The sequence below is a fragment of the Labrus bergylta genome, chromosome 11, assembly GCF_963930695.1.
Source record: "Labrus bergylta chromosome 11, fLabBer1.1, whole genome shotgun sequence".
Lineage (NCBI taxonomy): Eukaryota > Metazoa > Chordata > Actinopteri > Labriformes > Labridae > Labrus > Labrus bergylta.
Window position 1 is genome coordinate 5976883 of NC_089205.1, and position 26949 is coordinate 6003831.

General features: G+C 39.3%; 1 protein-coding gene across 3 annotated transcripts in view; it reads right to left on the bottom strand.

Annotated features, from left to right (window-relative positions):
* The window catches only part of bcas3 (BCAS3 microtubule associated cell migration factor), a 336126-nt gene extending 311674 nt beyond the window's left edge, over positions 1 to 24452 (bottom strand). For all 3 annotated transcript variants that reach the window (XM_065960137.1, XM_065960136.1, XM_065960138.1), the window contains exons 1-7: positions 24367 to 24452; positions 22582 to 22670; positions 22404 to 22458; positions 21355 to 21430; positions 17971 to 18077; positions 10318 to 10399; positions 4876 to 4948 (exon numbers count right to left, since the gene is read on the bottom strand). In XM_065960137.1, coding sequence (XP_065816209.1) covers positions 4876 to 4948; positions 10318 to 10399; positions 17971 to 18077; positions 21355 to 21430; positions 22404 to 22458; positions 22582 to 22652 — 464 coding nt within the window. In that variant the 5' untranslated portion in view covers positions 22653 to 22670; positions 24367 to 24452. The remainder of the gene's footprint in view (positions 1 to 4875; positions 4949 to 10317; positions 10400 to 17970; positions 18078 to 21354; positions 21431 to 22403; positions 22459 to 22581; positions 22671 to 24366) is intronic.
* Between the last annotated feature and the right edge of the window lie 2497 nt (positions 24453 to 26949).

Genomic DNA, 26949 nt, shown 5'->3' on the forward strand with positions numbered 1-26949 from the left:
CAACAACCTTCATTCTGTTATAGCATGGGCGTGTCTGTCCATCTGACTCCAGTGAAATGCAGTGTCACAACAAGTTACATGCTGGCCTAATTCTGGCCGAAAACAGCGTTTTAAACCCAAGAATACCAGTCTTTGGTAGGTTTCATATACTATAAAGGGATCAAAAGGGTGCTGAAATAACTAAATCATGTTGCAGATTTGTACTACGGTATAGAATTTAACAATAATATACATGCATTCATTACTTACACAGCTACTTTGTTATTTGAATACTATTCGACTACATAGAAAATACATTACAGTACGGTTGTTTCATTTATGATTGTTGGCTGGCTAATGAGCTCCACCATTGGCTAGACTGAAGAACCACAATGCATTGTGGGGCAGTCGAGTATACTGACAAGTGAGCTCTCTCATCTTACCTAAAAATCTAGCCAATCTAGTGTACATCTGCGTACTTCTTGAATTCACAAAATTGCATAATATGAATTTGGAACGTACTACATAATAATTTTGACTTCATACTAAGTATGAATAGTATGAATGTGGTTTTGGACACCGCCAATGACTAATCATCTCAGCTATGTAGGGATCAAACAAAGATTTTTCAGTGCATCTGGTGAATAAAGGGATGTAATGTTAGGATTATTTGGTAAAGTGGATGACTTCATTCTAACATCAATGTAAACTCAACCTTATTTAAGTACGAATTTGCAGAAAACCTGACATTTTTTAAAACAAAAACATGCAAGTATGCTCGTGATTAGGATCTGAATCAAATTTCAGGGGTCATTTTCTTTTATACATTAACTGAGGACACTTTCACATTGATGATACAGTGTTGATCAGAATTTTGTTCCAGATTAACCAACAATGGATCAAAGTGTTTGACAAACACGTTTTGCTCAATCCACAATAGCAATAGCTTTGCACGAATAACACTCAAAATGACTTTCCACTCCACAAAAATTAAAACAATTTTGGTAGGAAAACACTACCCATGGGATTGACTAAAAGAGACCCCTTTAAAAAAGATGAAAGTATAAGATGTTCATGTTTAAGTGGTGACATTCACGGAGCACTGATTGTGAAAACCATAAAAAAAGTATCCGTGGACTAGACGGTGATCAGGCACACTTCTTAGAATATCCATCATCATCAGCCAAAGCCCTGAAATAGCACATCCAGGAGTAATCTGCACAGTGAAAGAGGACTATATTGGTTAAAAGAAAAAGGGACCACATCCTCTCAGCATCTGGAGATGTTGTGAGGGGAAAGCTGGAGGTTGGAAATGTCAGAGACAGTTCCCAAACTCTGGAGAACAAAGCACGCTTATTCATCACTGAACTTTTGCCCAACAAGTGTGTGCACTCAAACACCCACAAACAGTTAAGTTGCCTCCGTCTCAGCCATAAAATTTACATTCATTGAGATGGTGAGAGAGGAGCCTTAAATCTCCCCAAATTGTAATACTTTTAGAGATGTACATGAAATAAATGACAATAATAACAGCCAGTACGGAAGGATAAACAAATCATTTCCAGAAATTTGAGCAAACCAAAGTCTACAATGGTACGGGCATTCTTTACTAATTCCACAAACCCTCTGGCACTGGTGCAAAGAGTGAGAGGGACGCATATATATAGCTTTACTGTCAAGAAAATCATTGGATCTATACATTGTTTGGACTTAAGGCATAATCCTTTCCATTGATAAAATTATGTTGAGTGTGCCTGGCTGGAAATCCACAAGTACAGGGCTTCAGCACACATGCTTTTTCCCTTCTCTGGTTTTCCTTTAATTTGCAAATCTTGTAATCTAAGCCTAGAGCTGACTGAACCAACTTCTAAACCAGCACTGCTGTAGCAGCCAAGGCTCCAATCTGTTTTCCATTTAAGTGTCAAGACGGCATCCTTTTTGGTGGTTAACAAAAGCTGTTATTTCAAAATGATTATATGCTAAAAATTGTGTGAGGACCTTAGTAAGTTTATGAACATCCTCAATGGAAAGTACTGTGCCGCACCCGGAAGCCTTTTTCCTTCTCGTCTCTGACCAGAGTGTTATTTACCACGCACTTCTGAAGGGGGAAGAACCAGGCTGTGCCATTCAGCCAGAGGTCAGGGTTTCTGCTTTTCAACACAGCGCATGTTTTCAGCATTAGTGTCGAGCGACGCCTGGATGATTCGCCAAACCGTCAAAACGCTGCCTGTCTCTATGTCAGTGAGGACATAGGAAAAGCAGAAGCCACGGCAACGGCGTCAGAGAGACAGGGGCGGCAGTCCCTGGAAAACATCAAGAAGGTGGTCTCCATCGAGGCCCAGCTGTAGACAGACTTCCTTATTTCATTTCCCAGGGAGGATATATTGAGTTAAATTTTGTGTTGCTCTGGAGGAGCAGCATATGGGGGGGGTAGGGGGGGGGGGGGGGGGGGGGGGGGGGAGACACGGACGAGGGGAAGGGACCGGGTATGGAGAGGCGAGTACAAGATGCCTGAGGGTCTGTCACTCTTTAAATTCACTAAACAAAGACATGCCTCTCCCAATCCAAACTCTGACAATTCAAGGCATCTACTCATCTGTTTAATCTTGTTTTTGTCTGCGTATGGGGCATTCAGGTACTCATTGGATTCCATAGTTTTACGATAAATTGATGCTTCACAGTCACATGCACTGGCTCAGCTCCAGCTGGATGCTTGTGGAGGCTTCATAACAAAAAGTTGGGTGTCCTTTGATGCCTTTTGTTATTCAGAGAAAATTGCTTTCAGATGTAGTTATAGTTCTTTATATTGCAAAGAGTGTAACACTTTTCTCTTCATTTTTGAACGTTTTTATAACAATGACATGAACATGGTTCTTTCTAACGGCACACAAAGGTTGCTTCAGTGTTTGTCTTATGGTCTCTTTGCACTTGTCAGGAAAGTTACCCGATGCTCATCCCTGTTACACTGGATCATTCTGCGTCATCTCATCACATCGTGTTCTCATTCTTCTCAATCATCTAGCTGTTATGAGGTGCTGATTAACTGTCAAAGCAAAAAAGCAGGACATTTAAAAAAAAACAAAAAAAAAATTTGCTGGATTCTGATAACCTGATCAACTTTAAAATTGTGTGTCCTGTGGCAACAATGAAAGGTGCAACGATAGATCAGAGGGTGACCAGACTAGCCGACTTTCAGCCTGCTCGGCTCTGACCTGTTGGTCCTCACAAATATAGATGATTTTGTGCCAAACGAGAGCCATTTAATGCCAAAGGACGGCCACACTCACAACAAGCTTACATATCAGCAGTGTAGACATGATCGGCCCATCAGCAGAGGTGAAAAAGGTTTGACATACTGGAGGAGCAACTCAGACCTCTTGTCTTAAAGTAAGCCTACCTCTCTGACCTTGTCGGGTCGTTAAAATATTATGTAATTCATACCCCTGTAATATAAACTGGTTACAGGTGGACACAATGATAAAACCTCTGTGTATGAGCGTGTTAGTGGAAAGTTTGTTCTGATGTGAGAAATATCACTTTGTAGGACATATTGTAGAATAATGTTGAGAATTAACAGATATAAACATCATAAATAAAAACTCTTTGACACTTCACCGAGGCAGAGAGAAACAGAGGCAGACAGGTAAGAGTCTGTAAGTGATCGTTTCTTTAGGAGTCAGGGAGAATTCATCTGAAGAGAGTGAAGCAGTACACAACACTTACATCATGTATCATGGCATAAAAATATACAGGTAGTTAAGTGTTTGACACTCATAGTCTTCTAGTGGAGATTAGTTTGAGTGAGAAATAGAGATGGTCTCTAACCTGCTGCAGTATTTAAGTGTTGTTTGTTATAAAATGTACTTCTCAGTCAGTGTTTTGTTTTGAACCTTAAATTTATTTCCATTTAAGAAAAGTTCCAAAAATCTATTGCTCTCAATGATAGTGCTTAAAAGTAAGAAAATCGGTATTATGCAAAAATCTGTATCGGCAGGTCAGGCCAGGTATGTGCTGTAAATCAGACAAAGATATTGCATTCAGTTCATCTTTAGCAAACAACTAGAAGATGCCAGTGACAGCATTTGCAATGTCTGGAAAATGCATTTCGTAAAACCTTCAAGTTTTTTCGGCGCTTAATTTTACAGCCAGTGAGCAAATTTAGAATAATACCTCAAAACTACTGATCTTTACCTTTAAACGTTTACTATGGGACATTTCAACATAGATAGAAACCCAACTAAATATAGACTTTCTGTAAGGAGTAAATTGTTGTTTCGGCTTTGTGTTCATACGAGATGGGACTGCGCTACTTCTTCATGTTTCACTCAGAGGTTCAGACATGTTTCAAGTGAACCCCCTCCATGTCCACCTGTTAGCCTCTGACACCAGGTGAGGGAAGAGAGAGAGCCACGCCCACTCAAGGACGCTGTTAGTAGAGGCATAATGGAGGAGTTCTGCGAGTGTAATTCAAGGAGAAAAACATAATTTCCAAATAAAAAAAAAACATATTTTTTGGTATGAAACACAAATGGCCGCACTCGATGTCACACTGAAAGAATGGTGGGAGAGGTGGGGATGCGGTGCACAGAAGGGACAGCCATGTTTTGTTTTGAGAGACTGTGCTCATGTGCGACATCTACTGGACTTCAACTCTGAAAGTCACGTACTATACCTTTAAAGTTTGATAGTGTAGTATCATAATTATCATTCTTCTATCATAACCCATTTGTTTACTGCTGTCCTTTTGAGTGTCACTTCAGTAAGATAAAATCACTTGTCTGGTAGGAGCACTCAGATGACTGCACATGGTCAAAGACAGCAGATGACTTTCGCCATTTAAAACACCACGGCAGAGAGAGGAGGTGATGTCAGCTTTATTGTGACGCTCAAACTCACCCAGAGGACCCTGCGCTCTTGCAAACCCCCAGGAGGGGCCTCTTGTCGGCAAAACTGTCAATCTTCAGAGGGCCTGAGGAGGAAGAGCAGTCACAGAGAGAGGCAGATGAGAAACAGAAAAGATGTGCACACAACAAAGAGGGACATTCTTTAAGCGAACATGTGAGGCCTCAAGAGCTGCTCACCCTCACTGAACAGGCGGCTTATTACCATGACAGGAAACGTGCTGATTGCATTACTACTGTTGCCCTGTAATTGAATTATGGTCATGAAACATTTGGGATGAAGACGGGGTTTTTTTTGGTAAATGAGGCTTTATTTTGTAAGTTAGTCAGCAACATTCCTAATCAAGAACCCACAAACGCTTTTGTGCCCTTACTGTTAATAGTCCTTAACTGCATCAGAGGCAGAAAGCGTTGCCTTTCTCCAAATATTTATTTACATATATTTCAAAAATCTCTCCTTCTAAGTGTAGCAAAGCAAGTAGACCTCTCCTTGTTTGTTCAGGGCTATTACATCCATGGTAAAATCCCAGCAGGCATATTTGTAAAAAGCCATGAGAAAACATGTTGCATTAAGTTGACTGATCCCATATTTTTCCTTGATTGTCTCATTCTTGAAGACGGACAGAGGATCAGGGGATTGAGGGGACGGGGGCGCTTGGATTGAAAAAGATGTTACCCTTTGGAGGACTGTAATTTGAGGCTTGACAGTAATCAGCCCTAGTTCCTGTGGTATGGCGTGAGAGCAAACGTGCCTTCCCAACCAGCCTCTAACACTCCTGACACGATCCTTTTCTCCTTTCATGTTTCTGTCATCAGACATCATTCCCAGTAAAGATATTGAGCCGTTGCATAAATATGACTCGGAGAGACTTAGTGAAATGGCACGTTTACTAAAATAAACTTTCTGGGAGGAAAAAAAAACAACATTATATGGAGAGAGAACCTACTGCAATGGGCAATGTATTCTAGAGGGGCTGTTGCTTTCCATGTGGACTCATTGATGTTTGAATGTAACAGAGGGGATGGCTGTGTGTTTAGATAATGTAATACTATGCCCTGCAACATTCAATACAACATACTTAAGTCCATACAGTTCCTTTGACAGTATGGGAGCATCTAAAGTGTAGCTCTGTTTTCAAAACATAACCGCTTCGTCTGAAAGAAGGCACAAATATATCTCATATGAGAAATCTGCACGCCTACCGCATAGCAGAAAAAATGGATGACAGCTGGTGAGTCAGCAGTTTTTTTTTTAAGTGGAACGACAGATTTTGGTTGTGTTTTTATTTATCTTTGTTTGGAATGAAGGATTCTCTGTGTCATACCACAACTGGAAGTTACGAGAGAAACAAGCTGAACCAAAGTTAGGGGCAGCTCAGCTTGCAGCCCTCTCATAAGTGTCGGCAAAACAATGATTACTTAATTTTATTTACTTTTATTTTATTGTACATACTTAATTAATCACTGAGGGAAATTCAGGTTCACACTCTGTTATTGAGAGACACAGGCCTGAAACAGACACATGCACAAACAGGACCTGTGGACATTAATTAATTAATAGACATTAATAGACAGATGTCAGAGCAGGGCTGCTACACACTGCTACGCTTGGGTGTGCGCCACAGCTGTTGGAGGTTCTATGCCTTGTTCAAGGGCACCTCGGCAGTGCTCGGGAATTGACCCGGCACCTCTCCAGCTACCAGACCAACTTCCATATTTTGGTCTGTACCTGGACTTCAACCGCTGACCCTTCCTTTCCCAACACAAGTCGCTCCTGACTGAGCTCCTGCCGCCCCATGTTAAACTGCTCTCTTCAGTGTTTTCACCATCAAACTGGTTTATGGAAAACTAGTCCCAGATAAATATTCCTAACCTAAACATAAGCCAATACAAACTGCTGGCTCGGCATGTAGACCCTCCCAATATCCAGTTTTCATAGAGCGTTAAAGAACCACTGATTTTTTGTATTCTATATAACACTGCTTCATTCAGTGATACCAGTATTATTATATTACCATATTGCCCCCCCCTAAGGACTTATAAATATATATTCTCTTTCCGTAATGCTCCTGTATTATGAATTAAGGAAAGAGTGTAGCCTCATTTTCCAAGACAACGGAAGGTCATAGGTTGTAAACTCCACAGGATGTGGATAAACGCATTCACTTCCCTTTGAAAAACCCAGAACATCCCTCTCTATTCTAGGAAACCGTAACCTTGCCGTATTATAATCAACACCTATTTTCGGGTCGTTCTGAGTCCGCCCACCCACGTCCTCACAGCCTGGACAATTGGCCTTTTAATGGCTCACCACAGTGCAACACTGTTTGCGCCCTAACAGATTGCAATCAGTGTCCTTTCCCTCCAGTAGTACAATTCATATTTATTTTCTGCTGAGGAGAATTGCTTCCCTCATGTGTTGGGGCTATCTGCTGCTTCTTATTACTGTGGTTTGCTTTCATCCACTTCCAGCGCTCTTCAAATGCTGCCATTGTGCGTTGTTGAAATCTGCCGGAAGACCGGAACACGGAGAGAGAACAAAAAGGCGATTTTTTTTTTTCACTAATAAAAAAGAGAAAAGCCACAAACCATTGGGCTTATATGGCAGTTTTCACAGCACTGATTGACACCTGCAGAGATGAAATTCAAACTCCTTGTCTGGAAACGAACTAATCAGCGGAACAACTAGACCATTTGCACTGCAGCTTTGAGAATATGAACAGCGCTATTCATGCTGTGCTAAACTTTCCGGTGTCTGACAAAGACAGTGGAACCAGTGAAACATTTGTTAGTCATCACTGGGACTCTCTCACGATGATGACAGATAATAAATGGAAGCATATGTCACTAGGAGGAATCAAGTTAATATTTACAATATTATTTGAAGTTAGAGAGTAAGGACACAGCCATTTGTTCTGTTAAAGTTGTTATCAGAACATAATCTAAATGGTTTTACATTAAAGTTAGGTTTGTTGTTTAAAATTTTGTAACAACCTGTTCATTATATTTCCATTATATGTCATATGCCTGGTCACCTATACTCAAGTGTCTCCCAAAAGATATGGTCACAAGGTTGAAGATGCTTTGATGCTTTTCAGTGCAGGTTTTTATCACACAAAAAAACCTGAGCCAAGTGCTCACATAAAGTTCACATAAAACATGTGGATGGAAACACACACGTGTTCACACTGTAAGCCTTAATGCTCAATTCAGATTTTTCTTGCACAGATCTTATTTTTCCCGGACTCACATGTGAAAGTGGTCCAAATCTGATTTGAAAACATCAGAATCCAGATGAATTGTGCTGTTCACACTGTTATAAAAAAAAAAACACTTTTTGCTGCAGTGTGAACGTAGCCTTGATGACCCCTTAAAGGTCATGATCTCATGAAGCAAATGACGAGGGTAAAGGGGGATAAAAAGCAGAAGAGGATGTGCGGGAACAACCTTCTCAAATATTCTGTTAAGTATCATCAATTTGTTATAGTCAATGCATCCCAATGGGTTTATTATTAATGATTTGTTGCAATCTAATATTTAATGTTTCAGACTTTTCTTGTCGACTTCTGCATTCATTTGTTCATTTTAATTTACTACAGATCTTCAGGCAGCACTACATTTTGGTTTATTAATAAAAAAAACGATTTCTTCCTTTTTTATTTGAGATGTCTCCTGGCATTACAGCAGCTGTCATTTTGCTGCAGAATCCAACAAAGAAGTCCTTACCATTTTCAGACAGAATGATATAAAGGCTGATCAATTTTTGATGTTTCGGGAATCTAAGAAAGCATTATGCAGCACCAGATACCGTTTGAGGATTTCTAATTCTGAGAAAACACGTGGAAAAAGTTACAGTTAAAAATGTAAACAGAGAACAAGACATGCATGTTTACCTAAACAAAATATTAAAGTGTCTTAAAGAGACGATTTGGATTTAGGGGAGTTAGAGGGAGATTTTCTAGCAGAGCGGTGAAGAACTTTCCAGCAGAACTTTGGCAGCAAAGAGTCTTCCACCGCTGACTGAGAGCAGGCCAACACTAATCGTAGATTGACTTTACCATGAGGATGAGGCAGCATGGAGCACTCTTTCATTTTAATGATATAGCGCCACTTAGAAAGCCCACAACCCAAAACTGCATTAGGATGTGGCATACAACATTTAATTTTAAGTGTCGACCTTGAATGCTGAAATCAAGTTAACTGGAGCGCTTTTTTTTTCTTCCAGGAAAGATGTCTTAAAGTTATCCTGGAAAGATACCTCAGAGGACTTACAAAGAAAACGCCACATCCCTGTCACGTTTTAGGGACTACAAAGATTAATGTGGTCTTAAAAAAAAAGAACAAAGGGATCATCTGAAGGTAAAGTAAACTCTGTGTGACAACAAATGCTGGGATGTGGCCCTTAAAAGTCCAATATAGTGTAAGCAGAGTGCTGCCGTGTGTGGGCGGCTGTGGCTCAGTTCAAGTATCGATTTTTTATTATATAAATAGAGAATATTCTTATTTACATTTTTAATTTCTGAAGGGGTTGCACAGCTCATTTTGAACAAGTTGCATTATAAAAAATGACAGAAATTGTTCAGTCGTCCGTACATGGTTGTGTTCAGTTCGATTAGACTGATCAACAGTTCAGACTGTGAGGCGCATGGCGCTTTTAAAGGGTTTGACTTTTATCACAGTGTCAGTCAGTCTGTGGGCTTGACTCCCCTTGTGTAGAAATCAAAAGACTGAAGTGAGATGAAAAGACTGAGAATGTTTTGTTATTTGACAACACAGTTCTTGATCCAGTTTAGTTTTGTGGACTGATATACAGTTAAAAAAGTTAAATTGAAATTCTCAGCACATAACACAAAATGTTTAAAATTGCAATAATGGGGCACTGGTGGCGCAGTGGTTAATGCGCGCGCCCCATGTATGGAGGCTTTAGTCCTCAAAGCGGGTGGCTCGTGTTCGAATCCAGCCTGTGGCTCCTTTCCCACATGTCATTCCCTACTCTCTCTCTGATTTTCAGCTCTATCCACTGTCCTATCTCTACATTAAAGTTACACAAAGCCAAAAAATAAATCTTAAAAAAAAATTTTTAAAAAAGTATCGAGATAATATCGTATCGTGGGGCCTGTACACGTCACCCCTACTGTTCAAATTACTTTAATAATTGAACCAGTCTTTATTTTTTTCAACTTTAACCATACATTCAAAGGAGTTACATCATTCATGTCATTATTAGTTAAGAAATAAAACCAATAATAATCTGTAATGTGCCTGTGAGGCGGAAAAAACATTAACTGTGCAGCAGCCTCATAGAACACACATAGGTACACTGTAACAATGTAAAATAATATGCAGATATACTGATCAAGACCTCGCCTGAAGTTATCACATGCAGTGTGTGTATCAGGGTCAGTCCTTACACATGTAGAAACATTTGGATACTCACTGATGTGAGGAGCTGGCAGAATCCGAGCAGCTCGAACGGGACCGTGGCGTACCGAGAACAGCTCCTGGGCTTCCCCTGCCAACTGGAAGAAAGGTCTGAATTAAAGATCATTCAAACGTTCATATCTCCTCCATCAGAAAGAAAAACACGTTTTGCCCTCAATGATACGACCAACATTGGAGATAAGTTAAACTTTTGTAGTTAGGTAATCAGGATGCCTATGATGTTAAGTTTTCACAGGGGTTTGTGCTTTTTGTTCCTGCATTTTGTTGAGAGAAAATCACCTGTATATAATCTGAATTAGGAAGCCATGATAAGATAAGTTTGATCTTTTTCTCTGCACTTTGAAAAATCTCACATGAAACAACCATGAAGGACAAAAGCCTCGGATGATTTCTGCCAAACAACAAAAGCACGAGGACAAACATTTATTTGTTCACACTGTTAGGAAAATAATCTGTTCCAACTGTGTGAAAGGAACGGTTGGAGGCAGGGAGGGAGGAGGGGGGGGGGGGGGGGGGTGTTGAGGGCGGCCCGCTGGTTGAAGTTCCAGCCAAACCACCAAGTAAAATCCACCAAGCACAGAATAAAAGGCCCAGAGGCATCCCGATGCAAATGAGCTGCCTACACTTACTGCGACGGAGCCAACGAGGACGGGCTGGGGATACGGGTTAATGCCAAGTGGGCAGAAGCCCATGATGTCTCCATCCCAGTCAGACTGAACACATGACAAACACTCGCAGCAGTGTTTCCAACACAGCTTACAATCTCCCCACATTTCCTTCTGTTACTGATTTTATTCAAACTCCCTCTGACCACTCCATAAAAGTTTTGTTGTCAAGGTTACAAGTCGACTACTGAACATGTCTCAGACTGTGCAGCTACACTAATAACTCAAAACATATTCTCTGGCTGCAGTGCATTCTGGTCAACTACAACTTACACTGCTTCAGAAACTTGCTTTATTGCCTTATCATAATCAACATTTCACCTGATTTTAAACTGCTCAAAGCAGAAGACAGCTATCCACCTGGAGTCCTATATTCTACTCTTTGCCTGTTTAAAGACTGCTTTGTAGTTGCTTCTGATGCGACACTGTATGGTCTGCCTGCTTTATGTTACATGTCAAGAGCTAACTTCTTCGTACCTGACCCTGATGAAGGCTCTGATGAGCTGAAACGAGTCGGTCTGCCACGCAATTTGAACTTCAATTTACATTTTTTAACATGAATGAATAAAGGCTTTTTAACTTCTGTAACTGTACGCTTGGATATCTTTTTGTTTGCCCACTTTACTCTTGAACAGGTCATTTTTTTTTCACTCAAGTGGTAATCACACCAAGCCTTTTTTTTTTTCATTTGAACTTTTTTTGTAATTTGTTGCTATATATAAAGATACAGGACTCAACTCAACGTCGACAGTGACGGAAAGTCGGACACATACCATCTCTTTTTTTTTTAATAGATTAGATAAACTTTTTTAATTCTTTTGTACAATTAGAAGAAGAATATTATTTTACTAAACAGAATCAAAGTCGTCACAGACTGAAAAAGCATTAAACACTAGGGTAGAAACACTTGAAACAATCAATCAAGAACCCATCACTTTACATAAAAGTGCTAATAACACAGTCAAACATCGTCGCTATCAGTGTCTTATCTGCACATTTAGTTCATCAACCTGCTGCAAAGATCAAACAAGTCCATTTCAGCACATTTGCAGAGGCTTGAAATTTCATTTAGGGATTAAGGTCACCCTATTAGAGAGGATTTTAAAAGTTTGCTCATTTCTGTTTTTTATTTTTTACATTACAACAAAAACTGCAAGAGTTTCAAGCACTTTAATGGACGTGTGTGTGTGTGTGTGTGTGTGTGTGTGTGTGTGTGTGTGTGTGTGTGTGTGTGTGTGTGTGTGTGTGTGTGTGTGTGTGTGAGAGAGAGTGTGAGGCTGTCTGGCCCAGTTAGGACTTCATGTGTTCATATGTAATGTTAGTGTATTAGGTCAATGGTGAGCGAGGTTTTGTGTGGTGGTGTCTGGCGTGTGTAATACACATTGTTCTAAGTGCAGAATGCCCCACTTTTGTTATTCTTTTCTGCGTTAAATTACAGTGAAACCTACATTATCACTTTACCAGTGCTCTAATCTGTTTGTTTTAAGTCTTTAAGCCCATCCGAGAGGATGATCGCTCTTTTGTGCAATTAGTAGCCTTTGCAAAGTGGCGGATTTGGAGCTGTGTTTTTTATTCAAAGTGCTCGGGGCCCCGGCGGTGGTAGATTAACACTGGAGACACGAGCAGGTTATACGAGCACTGATACCAGGAATAAAAGGAGGTTGGCAGCAGGGTTGGATTCCTACACAGGCAAATGGACCTGCGAGGGGGGAATAATGGAATTTGCTGGATTAAAATAAAACGGGGGAGGGCAGGAGGTTAATGCGCCGGGTTATTGTGCATTACCCCGTCGCTCATCCTCGCCTTACATGGCTCTGTGTGACATCAACTGCCATCAACAACATTCACGCCATTACATTAGTGTCCCGGCGTATGCAATATGCCAAATTGCTTTTTTCAAAGTTGTTTTCCAAGCGCACAGTTATTCATTATATTCATTTCATTTGGTGGCTCGGATTGTTTTTTTTTGTGTGTTTGTGTGTCTGTGTGTTTTTTTTGTGGAATCACAGTGTCTGCTCTTCTGTTTTAATCTCTCAAATGTAATGCCATAAGCTGTGAACGGATATGTGGGCCATATTCACAAGCCAGTCCGCTCGCTAACACAGCGCAGGGACATATTGGAGGGTTTGGAGGGAGCAGGTGCTTCAGGGATAGGCGCCGTAACAGGTGCTTATTGTGAGCTTTCATCACATGCAGGAATACAATGTTATGAGTATGCAAAGCCTGTCATATTGAGCTTTAAAAACACTCAAATAAACTTGATTGTTTTTATTATGTGGGGCATTTCAGGATCCAAAATTTTACTTGTACATTCTCAGTCAGTCCGTGCAGGGACAGTTCGATTTCAGTCAGTGAGGATCAGCTGTGCAGAGTTGTGCATCTCGGCTTTGACACTTGTTGCCAAATCATTTTCTGTATTTGAAACTCTGAAACTGAATGTGCTCATATGCAGAGTTAAGTAAGCGTAGTGATGCATGGATTTTTGCACATCTTATCTACTGATATTTTCCTTCTGACACATGCTAATTCATCATCTAATATGCACTTTCTCATATAACTGCAGTATATATATACCTTTTGAAATATTGTTTTTATAGCAATTGTATTTATCAGTTTCCTCCAATCAAGCTTTTATCCATAAAAAAAAGAAAAAAACACTGCATTGAGCGTACAGAAATGTAAGTTTGAGGAGTAAAGGAGAGAAGAATTATGAAAGAGATCAAAACCTTTGTGCACACATTTTGGTTCTCATATGAAAACACTTTCTTCCGCCTGAACTGTAGGCTTTTGTGGTTGAATGTAAGTATTATTATACCTACTTATAGACACTTGAAAACATAAAATACAATGCTTTTCAAAATGTACACCCTCACTGAGCAATCTTGGATAAGTATGTTTAATGTAAAACATGCAGTTTTTAATTTTAATGAATATTCCTAATTGTTCAGACTGCAAGTTTGTATTTTGTGCAGTGAATAGCTGAAGTGGTAAACATTTTCCATTTGGGATTTTTGCCAATATCCAATTAAAAAAGCCTTCATTTCCGGGGTGCAGGTGGGCTAATGGTTCGTTCACCTGCCACATGTACAAAGGCTGTTGTCCTCGAAGCATCGGCCCAGGTTAGAATCCAGCCTGTGGCTCCTCATCTGATGAAGTGCTGACATTACTGAGAATGATCAAACATATGGTAGCTAGAGCGACAAAGCTATATGAGCTACTCTTGCCTGTTTGAAATGTGTATTAGAGGTAGAATTCAATATAGTAACTTAAGGAAATAAACATTGTGCACTGTAATTTTTACAGCTTGGTGAAACCTGTTTACAGCTGAAACACTAGTGTCTGATTTGCAGAAATGTCCTTTCTTAATTCATATATTTAGAACTTGTGTTTGAAACAGGATTATGGACATTTGTGTGATTCAGCTCCAGGACGTCCACCAACACTTTCTGCAGACACTTTTCTTCCAAGGAGGTCATTTCACTTCAACACGTACGCAGACAGGCAATTAGTCCTCCACAGTCTGCCTCCTATCAGGCTGAGGCGGATGACACCTCTCCAGTGTGAGGCGACAGTAATCTACATCTCCTAAACAGCTCTGTCAGCATCTATACAACCAATCACAAGTCCCCATCTCTCCAGCGTGTGAAAGTGTTGCATGTACACGTGTATATCCGTGCTCCGCTAGGCCATTACAGAGGGTGTCGGCTTGGCAACTGTCACAAACACTTCACGGGCCACTCAAGAGGCAGAGAGCGGGGCACCTTCTGTGCTTACTTAAAACCCTGCGAAAACACACAAGCCAGAAACATCCCGTAAACTTTGAAAAACTGAAAGAGAAACAAAGAGGGAGGAGAGCGTTTGATAACAAGGCGAACTGCGATGTCTGAATCAGAATCGGTGTCAAGTTCATCTGGGCAAGCTTATAAGCCTCTTCTCCACCAACACAGAAAAAAAATCGTCTAGAAGCGCAGAAGTTGCCACATCACAGTGTTCACGGGTAAAATGTGTCCTCTTCCCTGAGGTCTGTGGATGTTTATAAAGAGACTGATTAAGGACTTTGGTGTGTTTAGATCTCACAGGATGTATGTGAAGTTTGCATGTTTCAGTGACAGCCCCGACATGAAAGGCGATACTCGGTGTGCGAAGCCTTTTGCAGCATTGTGGACAATTTGTTAAATCACAGAGCCGACACAAGCGTCTAATGATTTTCCAAGTTTTTGGACTTTAAAGAAATGAATTTACTGAATAAGACTTTGTGCACATTTGGTTTGGGAGGAGTTTTTAATGCGGTTTAAGACGTGCCCAGTCGTAAGAAAAAAGCCTTTCAGCATGCAGCTTGCAAAAATGAATAAATAATAAACAAAGGAGGCTTATATATTGCAGTAATTACAGTATGAATGCCTTTGTGACATTTGTTTTGATGTCTTTCCTTTTAATATATGATTAATGATATTTGACCTGTAAATATCAGAGTTAACCAAAATCAGTCCTTTAATTCTTAAATCAGAAGGTCTCCCTCTTGTGGACAAGTTGGAAAAAGGAGGGTTAAGAGTGAAGAAACATTATGGTTTAAAGAACAATAAAATGACTTAATATGTTTATTTATAGTGTTCAGATACAGATATTTACAGTATCAGACAGGATTCCAGCCCATTATACAGCATGTAATACAAAAGTAATGTAGAGAAAACAACATAAAAAATAATAGATAGAGATGGGACCGATCCGATCTTATATCGGTATTGGGTCCGACATTGACGTAATTTACGTATCAGATATCAGACTGACGGCGCTGATCAAGAAATATGGTTGGGCACTTCATACATTCATACAGTCTCACTCTGAAGACGATCAAACTGAACTAAGTGTCCACAAATCATCTCCATGACGACGTTCAGACGAGACAGCTCCTTCTTTACGATCAAAAGTACAGTTCTACTGCTTCCTGTTTGTATGTGAATCCAGCACAATGAAATGCCGGGTTTACTGCAGCTCTGTGTAGCCTCACACATACTACCAACAACAACAATAACATTATTAGTTATGATGTAAAAATATTGGAATCCGTACGTGTATCAGAATCAGACCAGAACTGAACGGTGCATCTCTAAAAAGTAGAAAATATAAATATTTATATTAGAAGTAATAAAGTACATTCTATTAAGTGCATCCTTTCCTGAATTTTGAAGAGATAGTTAACATCAGCGTTAAGGCCTCATTATTTATCTTGTAATATAATAACATAGAAAATGACAAATTACCTTTTTATTGACTTTCTTTTAACACATAATCATCAAAATGATTATTACAGCTTTGTTTTAATATGGTTTTCTTTTTCTCTCGATTTTGTCTTCTATTTTCTCCATTTTTTCTTAATATTGTCAAGTGGTTTCCAATTTTCATCGTATGTTATGCATCTTTTTCTTTTTATCCCAGATTTAAAATGATGAATTTCTTATATTTTCACGGGAAAACTGAAGCTCATGAATCGTCCGCACTCTGATCAGCATGTCTTTAATGTAAGATGCTACACAAGACAGTTGATTTTTATTATTTTGTTTTATTTCCATATTATCATGATAATATATCAAAGACAAATTTATTTTTATATTTACATTTAACAACTGTAATTGGTAAGAATAATTCAGATAATTTATATCAAATAAACAGGTGCATATGGATATGCTTGTTTAGATTTGAATATTAGAGGCTTGTGTAGAGTTTTGTTTTAATCACATTCATATTTGTGTTCATAGTTTGTCATCTATGAGACTCTCTGTACAGCTGACTGTAACTAAACAAAATAGTGAAATAAAAGTTTTTAAAAAAGAGAATTCTAATGGATTATGGAGTCTGAACTTAAACAATATTGTTTCCATCTGCAGACTAAACCTTTAAGATTATTATTTCATCTTCTGCACAGGCTGTCAATAAAAGATAACACTACCTGCTCTCATGTTTAGATGACCTCCTCTTGTGCTTTAGTTACACCTTTTTTCAGAAACAAAAGCTTCAGGCCTGACCTAAGAGGTAAAGTACGACACTTGAACAATTTCTGTTCATAACATGGTCAACACTACCATCTAGTGGACAAAAGTAGAAAATGCAGCAGACCAGCTAAGGGTGCGTTCGAATAGTCCTTTATGGTTAGAAACGCTCCTGGCTGAGTGAAACAACATGGAAGTGTAGTTCAAATTCTCCAAATAAAATGTGAAGGAGCGTCAATGCTTCCTTTATTGTCTCCTTAAGCAAAGGATCTTCATTGTTTTGTTTTTCCAGCTACTTGGTATGTCCCTGTAGGTCCTGGTTCAGAAAATGATCTGACCAGAGTTAGACTTTTGATCCCAGTAAAGACTTTATGTTTACATTCTTTCAATCAATCAATTGTAAGGACGGTCTATTGACATAAGTCTAAAAGTTCAATACCTGACCTGTGGACAATCATTAGTGGGGCTGCTACACACTGCTACGCAGGGAGCGCAACAGACCTGTTGGGGGTTCTGTGCCTTGCTCTAGGGCACCTCAGCAGCACTCAGAAAGTGCCCTGGCATATTATGGTCCGCATCGGGACTTGAACCAGTGACCCTCCCATTCCCAACCCAAGTCCCTACACACTGAGCTACTGCCGCCATTAAATCAAATTCAGGTCTATTGGATTTGTTATTGTGACTTTAATAGTCTGTTATCTTATGACAGAGTAGGAGATTGTATGACAAAACATTTGACACGTTTTCAGTGAGCTGCACATCCAAGTTTTTGTTTCCTTGATATGTCATCATACTTGCCTGAAATATAACCCTTGGACTTTTTCTGTGTTTTATTTTGAAGGGTCAAAAAAGCCCTTTTTTTAAGAAAAGTAGCAAAGTATTGCTCCATATTGCGCACACATATAAGTTTAAACTTATCGTTAAATTGGATCACAGGTCCAGGTAGAAAATGAACATGGTTGTAGTTTTTTTTATGTCTCTGAGTGTGTGACTTACAGAAACGCTCCAGACTTGCATCCCGTCAGTGTAGCCGATCATGAGGCAGAGAGGAGGCTCGCTCGTACCGTTGTGCATCTCCAGAAACTCTGGATTGCGGGCCGTGTCTGTGCAAACAGAAAGTGAGACATTCAGTGAACTTCAGCAAAAGGGTATGCTACATTATGAAACACTAGGACACTATGTATTGTATGTGTTTTAATGACTATCCTACCATCATAAATTATTTGATCCACTCTCTATTCTATGCATAAATACATTTACCATAAAAAGATCTCTTTAAGTTCTATCACATCATATTGTACTTCTTCGATCCGTTCAGAAATGCAGATTAGTCCTAAAACATGTCCCCACATCTTCTGGCTGACTGCAACTGAGAACACAAACAGACGGATTCTTCAACCCGACTTTATCTGGACTTTCTCCTGCTAGCCCACTTGTAACATTTCCACAGGAAGTTGGGGCAAACCAATGTGAGTGAGCGAGAGTGATGACGTTTATATCCTATACATGCACATAATAAAGCTGCTTTATTCTCTTGTCTGTCTGCCAGAAAGTTCTTTTCCACATATCAGACTCATACTGTGAACACGTCCAATGTTACGTAACACTGATATGTAGGTAAAAACGAAGTCAGATTAGGCTGCTTCATTTACCATCTTGGATACGTTGTAAACGTTGTTCGTTCAGACATACCCCACTTGTCCAGAGAAACACAAAAAAATAACAAAGGCAGTGGGGGTATTCATCACCAGGGATTTGCAGCCGTTTTCGGTTGTTAGAGATGTGGGCTTCCGTCATCTTATAAATACGCTGGATCTACGTTACAAATTACCCTCTCGCACATTTGTCCGCTGTATGAAAGTCATACAAGTGCCCATTTGGCACAGGAGTTAACAAATGCAATAAATATGTGGAAGTTGGAGAGGCCAAACACGTCACTCCCTGTAACCACAGATAATGCAGCCAATATCGTCAATGTGATCCGTGAAGCTGATGGACTGGGGCCACAGATTGGTTGCTTTGCGCACGTCATCAACCTTGCAGCCAAGAAAGCAGTGTCAATCAACTCCGTGTCCCGTCTCCTGGGGAAGGTCAGAAAACTTTTGACTTTTTTTTCACAAAAGCACTACTGCCCACCACGTTTGGACTGTGAAGCAAGAGATGTTAAACTTGCCAAGACACAAGTTAATTCATGATGTCACAACTAGGTGGAATACAATACATGACATGTTGAGAAAGATACACAGAACAGCAGCCCGCCATCTATTCTGCCTTACTGGACAAAGGTCTGAAAACGTCTGTCAAGGACACAGCAATGTTGAGTGATAGTGAGCAGAAACTTGCAGAAGCACTGATTCAACTACTCAAACCACTGAAATCAGTGACAACTCTCATAAGCAGTGAAACAACCCCCACCATTATCAATGATCCTTCCTCTTCTCAAATCCATGTCATCAGGAGGTGATGACAGTGCAACAGTCAAAGAAGCCAAAGCAGCCATAAGAAATGACCTGGAAAGGAGGTATATTGACCCTGATCTTCATGACTACCTCCAAAAGGCCACAGCCCTGGACCCCAGGTTTAAATCCCTGCCTTACCTTGATGACAACATTCGTGACAGGCTCTTCAGGAATCTCATCGATGAAATTCTGGAGCATGAACAGCAGGTATTATTTGATTACCATGTTTTTATTTTTTAAATGTGGTTTGATTGTTTTTACATATAATTAGATGTATTGTTGTCACTGATATTTTAACAATTGTAATATGTTATACACTGTAGCTGTGTAATTATATTAAAGGGCCATTCTCTTTGTAACACAGGGTCAAGCAAAGAGTCCTGTGCCATACCTAAGGGAAGAAAATACATCCTCTCCCCCTCCCAAGAAGAAGACTGCAATGTCAGAGCTTTTTGGGGAGCTCTTCAGAACAGACAAGGCCCATTGCCCAGATCGTTGAGGAGGAAGTCACCACATACAAGTTGGCAGACTGCATTCATGTGGATGCTGATCCATTCATGTGGTGGAAAACAAACATATGCAAGTACCCCCATGGAGCAAAACTTGCACAACAACACCTCTGTGTCCAGGGAACCTCTGTTGCAAGTGAGAGAATTTTCTCCACTGCAGGTGACATTGTAAGTGCAAATCGCTCTCGCCTTATTGCAGAGAATGTCGACAAGCTTATCTTTTTACAGAAGAACCTCAAAACAGAGGAATAGATAGCTGACCAAACTGATATTGCGCTTTACAATCTTAATGTAGGCCACTGAGTACAGGTTTATTTATTTAAAATGGCCAATTTAAGTTTACTGAAGCACAGGTTTATTTATTTAAAATGGCCAATTTAAGTTTACTGAAGTACAGGTTTATTTATTTAAAATGGCCAATTTAAGTTTACTGAAGTACAGGTTTATTTATTTAAAATGGCCAATTTAAGTTTACTGAAGTACAGGTTTGTTAACTGAAAGTAGTGAATTTTTGTTTATTATTTATTTTACTTTTGAATTAATATTTCCCTAGTTTGTATATGGGCTACCGGCAGCTGTGGGCTGTCAGGGTTAAGCACTTGTCCTTTGGAAGTGTTATTTTATTTTATATTTTATATAGTTTTGTTTATTTTATACCATACAATACACCATACACAAGGAATGTGTATGAATTAGTTTTTGCTTCAAAGTAAAATAAATAGTTTTAAAATGAAAAAAGTAGCTGTCTTTCTTTATGCCTTGCTATTCTGTAAAATTTGCTGAAAACACTTAACACTGGAAACACTTTAACGGCCCGGGCCATCAGAACCGAACCGAACCGAACCGAACCGTGACCAAAAAACCGAGGTACGTATTGAACCGTGGGCTGACAGTATTGTTGCATCCCTAATATCTGTATATGTAATAGTAGTGCTGGGCGATGTGGACCAAAAATCATATCTGGATATTTTTAGCTGAATGAAGATACCCGAGATTGATATCTATATTTTTTCGGTGTGAAGAGTAAAGAAAAACAAAGTCAGTTCAAGGTAAAATTCACATGGGCCAAATCTCCCAGCTGCATACAGTAACATCAACATGTACAAGAGAAATGATGTAAAACATTTTATATAAAAAGGCTTCTTAATAAAAATTAAAAAAAACATAGATTCAAAATGTTCCTTTCCTGCATAACAAAATACACTGTTATAATAAAGCTGTAGGTTTTTTATTTTTGTGTTTTACTCAGAGAGGGAGAGAGGTGGAGCAGAGTGAAGAGACAGTGAGAGGAAAAAGAGACAAACTAGCAGCTCTATGGAAGAAACAAAACATTATTTTAATGCAACATCAGCTAGAACCCTGAAGGGACCCGTGCATGTCAAATGAAGTTGTTTTGACAGGTAAAGACTTACCATTGATGTCGGCTTTCTCAAATCGAACCCAAATGATTTTTTCCTTTTCATCAGTGGGTGGCGCTCCTGTGTACGCCTGAAGAGTGAAAAACACAAAAGACAGTCAGAAAAAATGTTCACCAAAACAAGAGGATACATCAGCTCACCACGACTTCACAGTGAATTTACAAGGGAGCTGGCAGGAAAAAGTCTGGGCAAAGTCATACTGAAACATTTGAAAATTTCAGGTAGTTTTAAGGAGTTTTTTGCAAGTGTGAAAACAGCATGGGGTAAACCTCCTTTCTTGTGATATGGAGAAATACAGTAGTTTTAAAACCAATAAACTGGCAAATGACAATGCACTTAGATGTGACTACAGTACACATGTGTACATAGCAATTGCGATGATTAAACTGTATACTGTGCAGCCCTACTCATTTTTATTTTGTACATTTCAAGCATTTTGAAACGATGCATCTGTAACTAAAAAAAGATTGGCTTGTTGATTTTTCGGGAACTTTGACGTAAAATGTTTTTTAGCCTTTGACTCAACCTCTGGCGTAAAATGTATCTGAAAAAGTAACAATGGCTAGGTGGCATTACAATACATGAAAACATGAATACGTCAAAACAGATGAATGAAATTAATGCTGCTAATTAAATTACAATACAGAGCGCCACCTCTGTTGTTACTCAGCGAGGTGCACCTGGCCTCAGTGCTTTAAAGCCCAGTGCTAAGTTCAGGAGGGGAGAGGCTTTAAAGGTGTGGACTGCTGCGTGGTGCCTCTCAGGGGTTATGTGCTGTCGAGTTGATTCAGTCCTTTGTTAAATATCTAGTCACTTTTGTGTCTTATTACTACCCCATCCTTTTGACTTTGTTAAGCTGTCGCATGTGCTTTACTGGACAGATCAAATTGTGGGTTGTTGCTAGCCCCCATAGGGCTGCATTAAAACAGAACACAGTAACAAACTTGTGCTGTACTCACTCAATTCAATGCAGAATTGGGATATTAGGACACAAGCATACAACCACAGTTTGTGTGAGTGAATGAATGAAAGCAAAAAGGTACCTGGGGGACGACATCCTGCAGGAAGGTCACCACACTTTCCATGTAAGACTGCTCCCTGTGACAGCAAAGAGTGCATGTCAACTCTGATGATAATGCATTAAGAACAATTAAATGCACAATGGACAGTATATCTTTTTTTGTGTTATGAAGAAAGAAGTTTGCAGATTGCAGTTCTTACGTAGCAGCTTGTGCTCGCACCAGAACCCCTCCAGCACAGCGGCTTGGTCTGCGTGGAGAGTCTGAGGCCATGTCTTCTCTCTTTTGATCCTACAAAGGAAAAACAGAGCATTTTAACATGACAACAGCGTACAAGCAAAACAACAAACTAAATTGTACCTGCTAACTCATGTAACTGACTGAGCATTTAGAGGTTGGGATAACAATCGATCTATTCTGAGAATCTATGATGTGGATGATGGGAAGAAGATGCTGGTATACGTTTGGCTTTATAAAGCGATAATTTAAGCACACTATGTTAACAAGTATTCTTATTTTATGGGGCACACCACTTCTAAAAAAAAACATATACTGAAGAAAACAATGTTTGGAGTGGTTTAGAAACTGTGTCATCAGTTAGTTTGTTCAGAAAACAGCGCTCAGACGCTCATAGTTTACAATCCTCTCAGCTCTGCCTGTAGCACGTACAGCATGAACCCGAGTACCACAGCTGATCACAAGATCTTACTTAAATTGTTTGCCATTATTTTATCATTAAAAGTTATTCCTTTAAGACAGCACTCTGGTTACCTTTGCAAAGTCATATCAGAGCAAAATCAAAGAAGGAGCAACACAGAAACCAAACCAGTGACGTCTTCCTCTAAATCTGCATCTCTTACTGCTTTAAAATAAATTCAAAATCATCACTATGCTTTACCTTAAATCACCAAAAAATAAATAAATAACGTGAAAAAAGCAATCACATACTGACATGAATAATGCTAACTTGTTTAAATGTACAGCTTTGACAGCAAAAAAAGCCAAACAAAGACTAGTAAATCCTTACATATGTGTAGCTTGAAGCAGAGAAGACTTTGCTATTCTAAGTTTTTCATAACCCCAAAAAGCCATGAGTTTACAAACTGTTGTCATGTTCCTTTTTTTTGCTGATAAACTGCTCAGTTTGTTCAAATTAAACCTAAAAATGAATACAACGTATACTGTGTTTGAGACTGTAGTTATTCGTACTAGTGTACTGACTGATTAATGTTTTCCATCCCAAATTCAACAATATAGAAACAGATTAGTACAGCATGTTCACATCAGTAACAGGGTTGATTTGGCAGCCTTATAACACCAATTTGATTTGCAGTTTGTCAGCAAGCAGCATGACTAGACCCAGATTATTGGTAAATGGATGGAACCAGGGAAATGCAACCATGTGCCATCAGATAGTTCACTTGTGAAAATGATTTCGTTGTCAGACAAACTCAAACATAAATGCCACACATTGGAATCACCCTGCATTTGAAGTTCACATTTTAACCTTCCAGAAACCCTGCTACCTTATGACATGAGGTTTTGATGAATTAAACCTGCTGTGATGCCAGATAAAGTTGTCATATCTTTCAGAGGAGTGTAATGAAGATGTTGCTATGAAGCTGGTGAAACATGTCGAGATGACAACAACAGTGTGGACAGGGCTACATGCAGTTTACATTGTTTACATGCTGATAGAGGAGCTAAAAACACACTGAGAGGCTTGGTTATCTTAGGTTTACTCAGCTAGCTTGCACAACTATCAGCCTGTGGACTAATACGAGCAGCAATTGTGACAACTGCCAAGTCAACACAACACAGCCACTGGCTAACGGTGAAGTTATATTGATGCTAATTTCAGCTAGCTAGCATTAGCTGATAAAACTCCTCTGGCAGGAATAAAACGACACAGTTGAAGCCTTAAAGCGGGACTTTCGTGTGTCATGTTTCAGTCGGACATTACATTACAGCGGTTGTATTTACGAACCGATTCGCTGAGCGCTGATGTGTCTTAAATGGACCTGTGTGTGATGGTCCGACGAGCTCTCCAAAAACGTCAAAACACAAACAGACTAGATTTGCGGAACAGTGTTGTGTAATGGGCAGCCAATTAGAACACAGAACGGTTTTGTTGAACCAATCAGGCAGCAGCAAGGGCGGGACTAATGACGACGTCACATATTCTCAGGGAGGCAGTTAACAAAATAAAACATCCTGTGCTCAACATGAAACGCTGTAAATCATGCAAGTCTAACAATAATGTCAAGATACACTGTGGGGGTCAGAACTTCTCCAGAACAGTACCGGGAGCAAAAGCCAAGGGGCTGCCAATAAAAAACATTAAAACTTTTCTTTGTTTTTTTTTGTTTGATTATCTCTCGGTTTATAAAATTGTTATTGACCATCATATTTCAGAAAAACAAAGAAGGATATTTTCGTATATTTGAAGACAAAGTGTTGTGTTTGTAAAATGAAGTGTAGTACACTAATTAACCTTTATTCAGCAGAAACAAAAGTTTTCAGTGGGTGGTTCCGCTCTGATGTTTTTTTCTTTTTTACTTTTGAGAGCTTGACTCAACTGAGCAAATTGCTTTTACTTACCTCAAGCAGAATCTCGTTTTTATTTTAATCTGCATAAATAATTATTTTTTTTTAAGTACAATAGTATTCCATTCACTTTCAAAGATGACATTCTCTTATCGGACATACCTGAGATTGTTGGCATTATCATTTATAGTGCCCAGCTGCCTTTCTCACTCGGTTCCTGTCTCTTAAAGTCGCACTGGTTTAGCTAAATTTAAAATATTGAATAGGACTAAAATATCAAAGTGTCTCAGTGCATTTGGAGCAGAATTTACCTTTATTTTCTCAAAAACTATACAGTAAAATCTGCTGAAAATTCTCATGAACACAGCCAGGGACACGAGGAACAAGAATATATTGAACGTTTCTTGTCGCCTGTCACAGATTTTTCAAAATAAAATATTGAATATGACCAAAATATCAAAATTCTCATTGAAATTAAGGAAAATTCAACTTAAATTACCTCAAAAACTATTAAATAAAACAGACTTAAAATGTAAAGGGCTATTACAATAGTTGTAACTACATTTTTATTTTATTTTCATTTCATATTCTAAAACAAGTTTTCAAAATACGCGGCCGCATAACTCCTTTTTGGGCGTTCCAAGCACCCGTACCGTAATTCCTGGTATAGAGGCGCATCATATTTTAAGCGGCGGCTGGCTTGACCGGGGTTTTGTTAAAGACGGCTCACAGTCAGTGGCAGCCTTCATAAGATCTGTTTCCTCCAGGAGTTTCTGCACTGGTTTATTTAATCGTGATTATTCGTTAAATTTTAATAGTTAATCCAGATTAATCAGGTTTTAATTCACATGTTTGAAATGCTATTCTTTAGGCTTATTTTGAAATCTTGTCCTGTCTTAAGCTGAGAGTCCTTTACTTGCTGTGTGCTTTTATTATGAAATAAAGTAAGCCCCCCCCCCCCCCAGTAGACTTAATAACAGAAACATCAAAAAACACTGGACAGCGCCCGTGGTTCGATCCCAGGGAGGGATGGAGAGCAGCTTTTCTACAGGAGAAATTGTGTTCGAAGTAACCACTGAGCTAAACCAGTGCAACTTCAAGAGACAGAAACAGAGGTGATAAAGACAGCTGGGATCTGGTTCATAGAGAAGAAGAAGACTTTATTGTTGTTATTTAACCGTCATTAGAAACACTTCACCTTAAAGTTCACAAACAAACAGACACAGATGCAAACAACTTGCATTCAAGCAGGAGACAGATGATGTCATATTACAAAGTAAAATAAAAGAAACTTAAATATATATATATATATCCATATATATATGTGTGTGTATGAATGTTTAAGGTCTGTCAGCATTAACTAGTTAATCAGGATTAATAAAGGTCTGTCATTAATGCATTAATTAATCTCATGTTGTTTTGTCCCTTCAGGCTCACCGTAGATAGTGGTCCTCAGTGTCTCCCTGTAGTCTCAGTGATGTAAAAGAAGGACACTGCTGCATCTTTGAATGTCTCATTTCACTTTAACAAACTCTCAGACAGCTCAGTTGATGAGTCCAAAGTAATATCCACCTTATGACATCATTACCTTTGTTACCATTCCTTTGAGCTGTTTGACGTCAGTTTGGGATGCCTAACCACTTCCTGTTTCTGTGTTTAACTTCCTGTCCTAACCTTCCATCTACCAGAAGCTCCTTACTTTATTCTCTTCTCTATGAACCAGATCCCAGCTGTCTTTATCACCTCTGTTTCTGTCTCTTGAAGTTGCACTGGTTTAGCTCAGTGGTTACTTCGAACACATTTTCTCCTGTAGAAAAACTGCTCTCCATCCCTCCCTGGGATCAAACCACAGGCACTGTCCAGTGTTTTTTGATGTTTCTGTTATTAAGTCTACTGGGGGGGGGGCTTACTTTATTTCAAAATAAAAACACACAGCAAGTAAAGGACTCTGAGCTTAAGACAGGACAAGATTCTAAAATAAAAGCCTAAATAATAGCATTTCAAACATGTGAATTAAAACCTG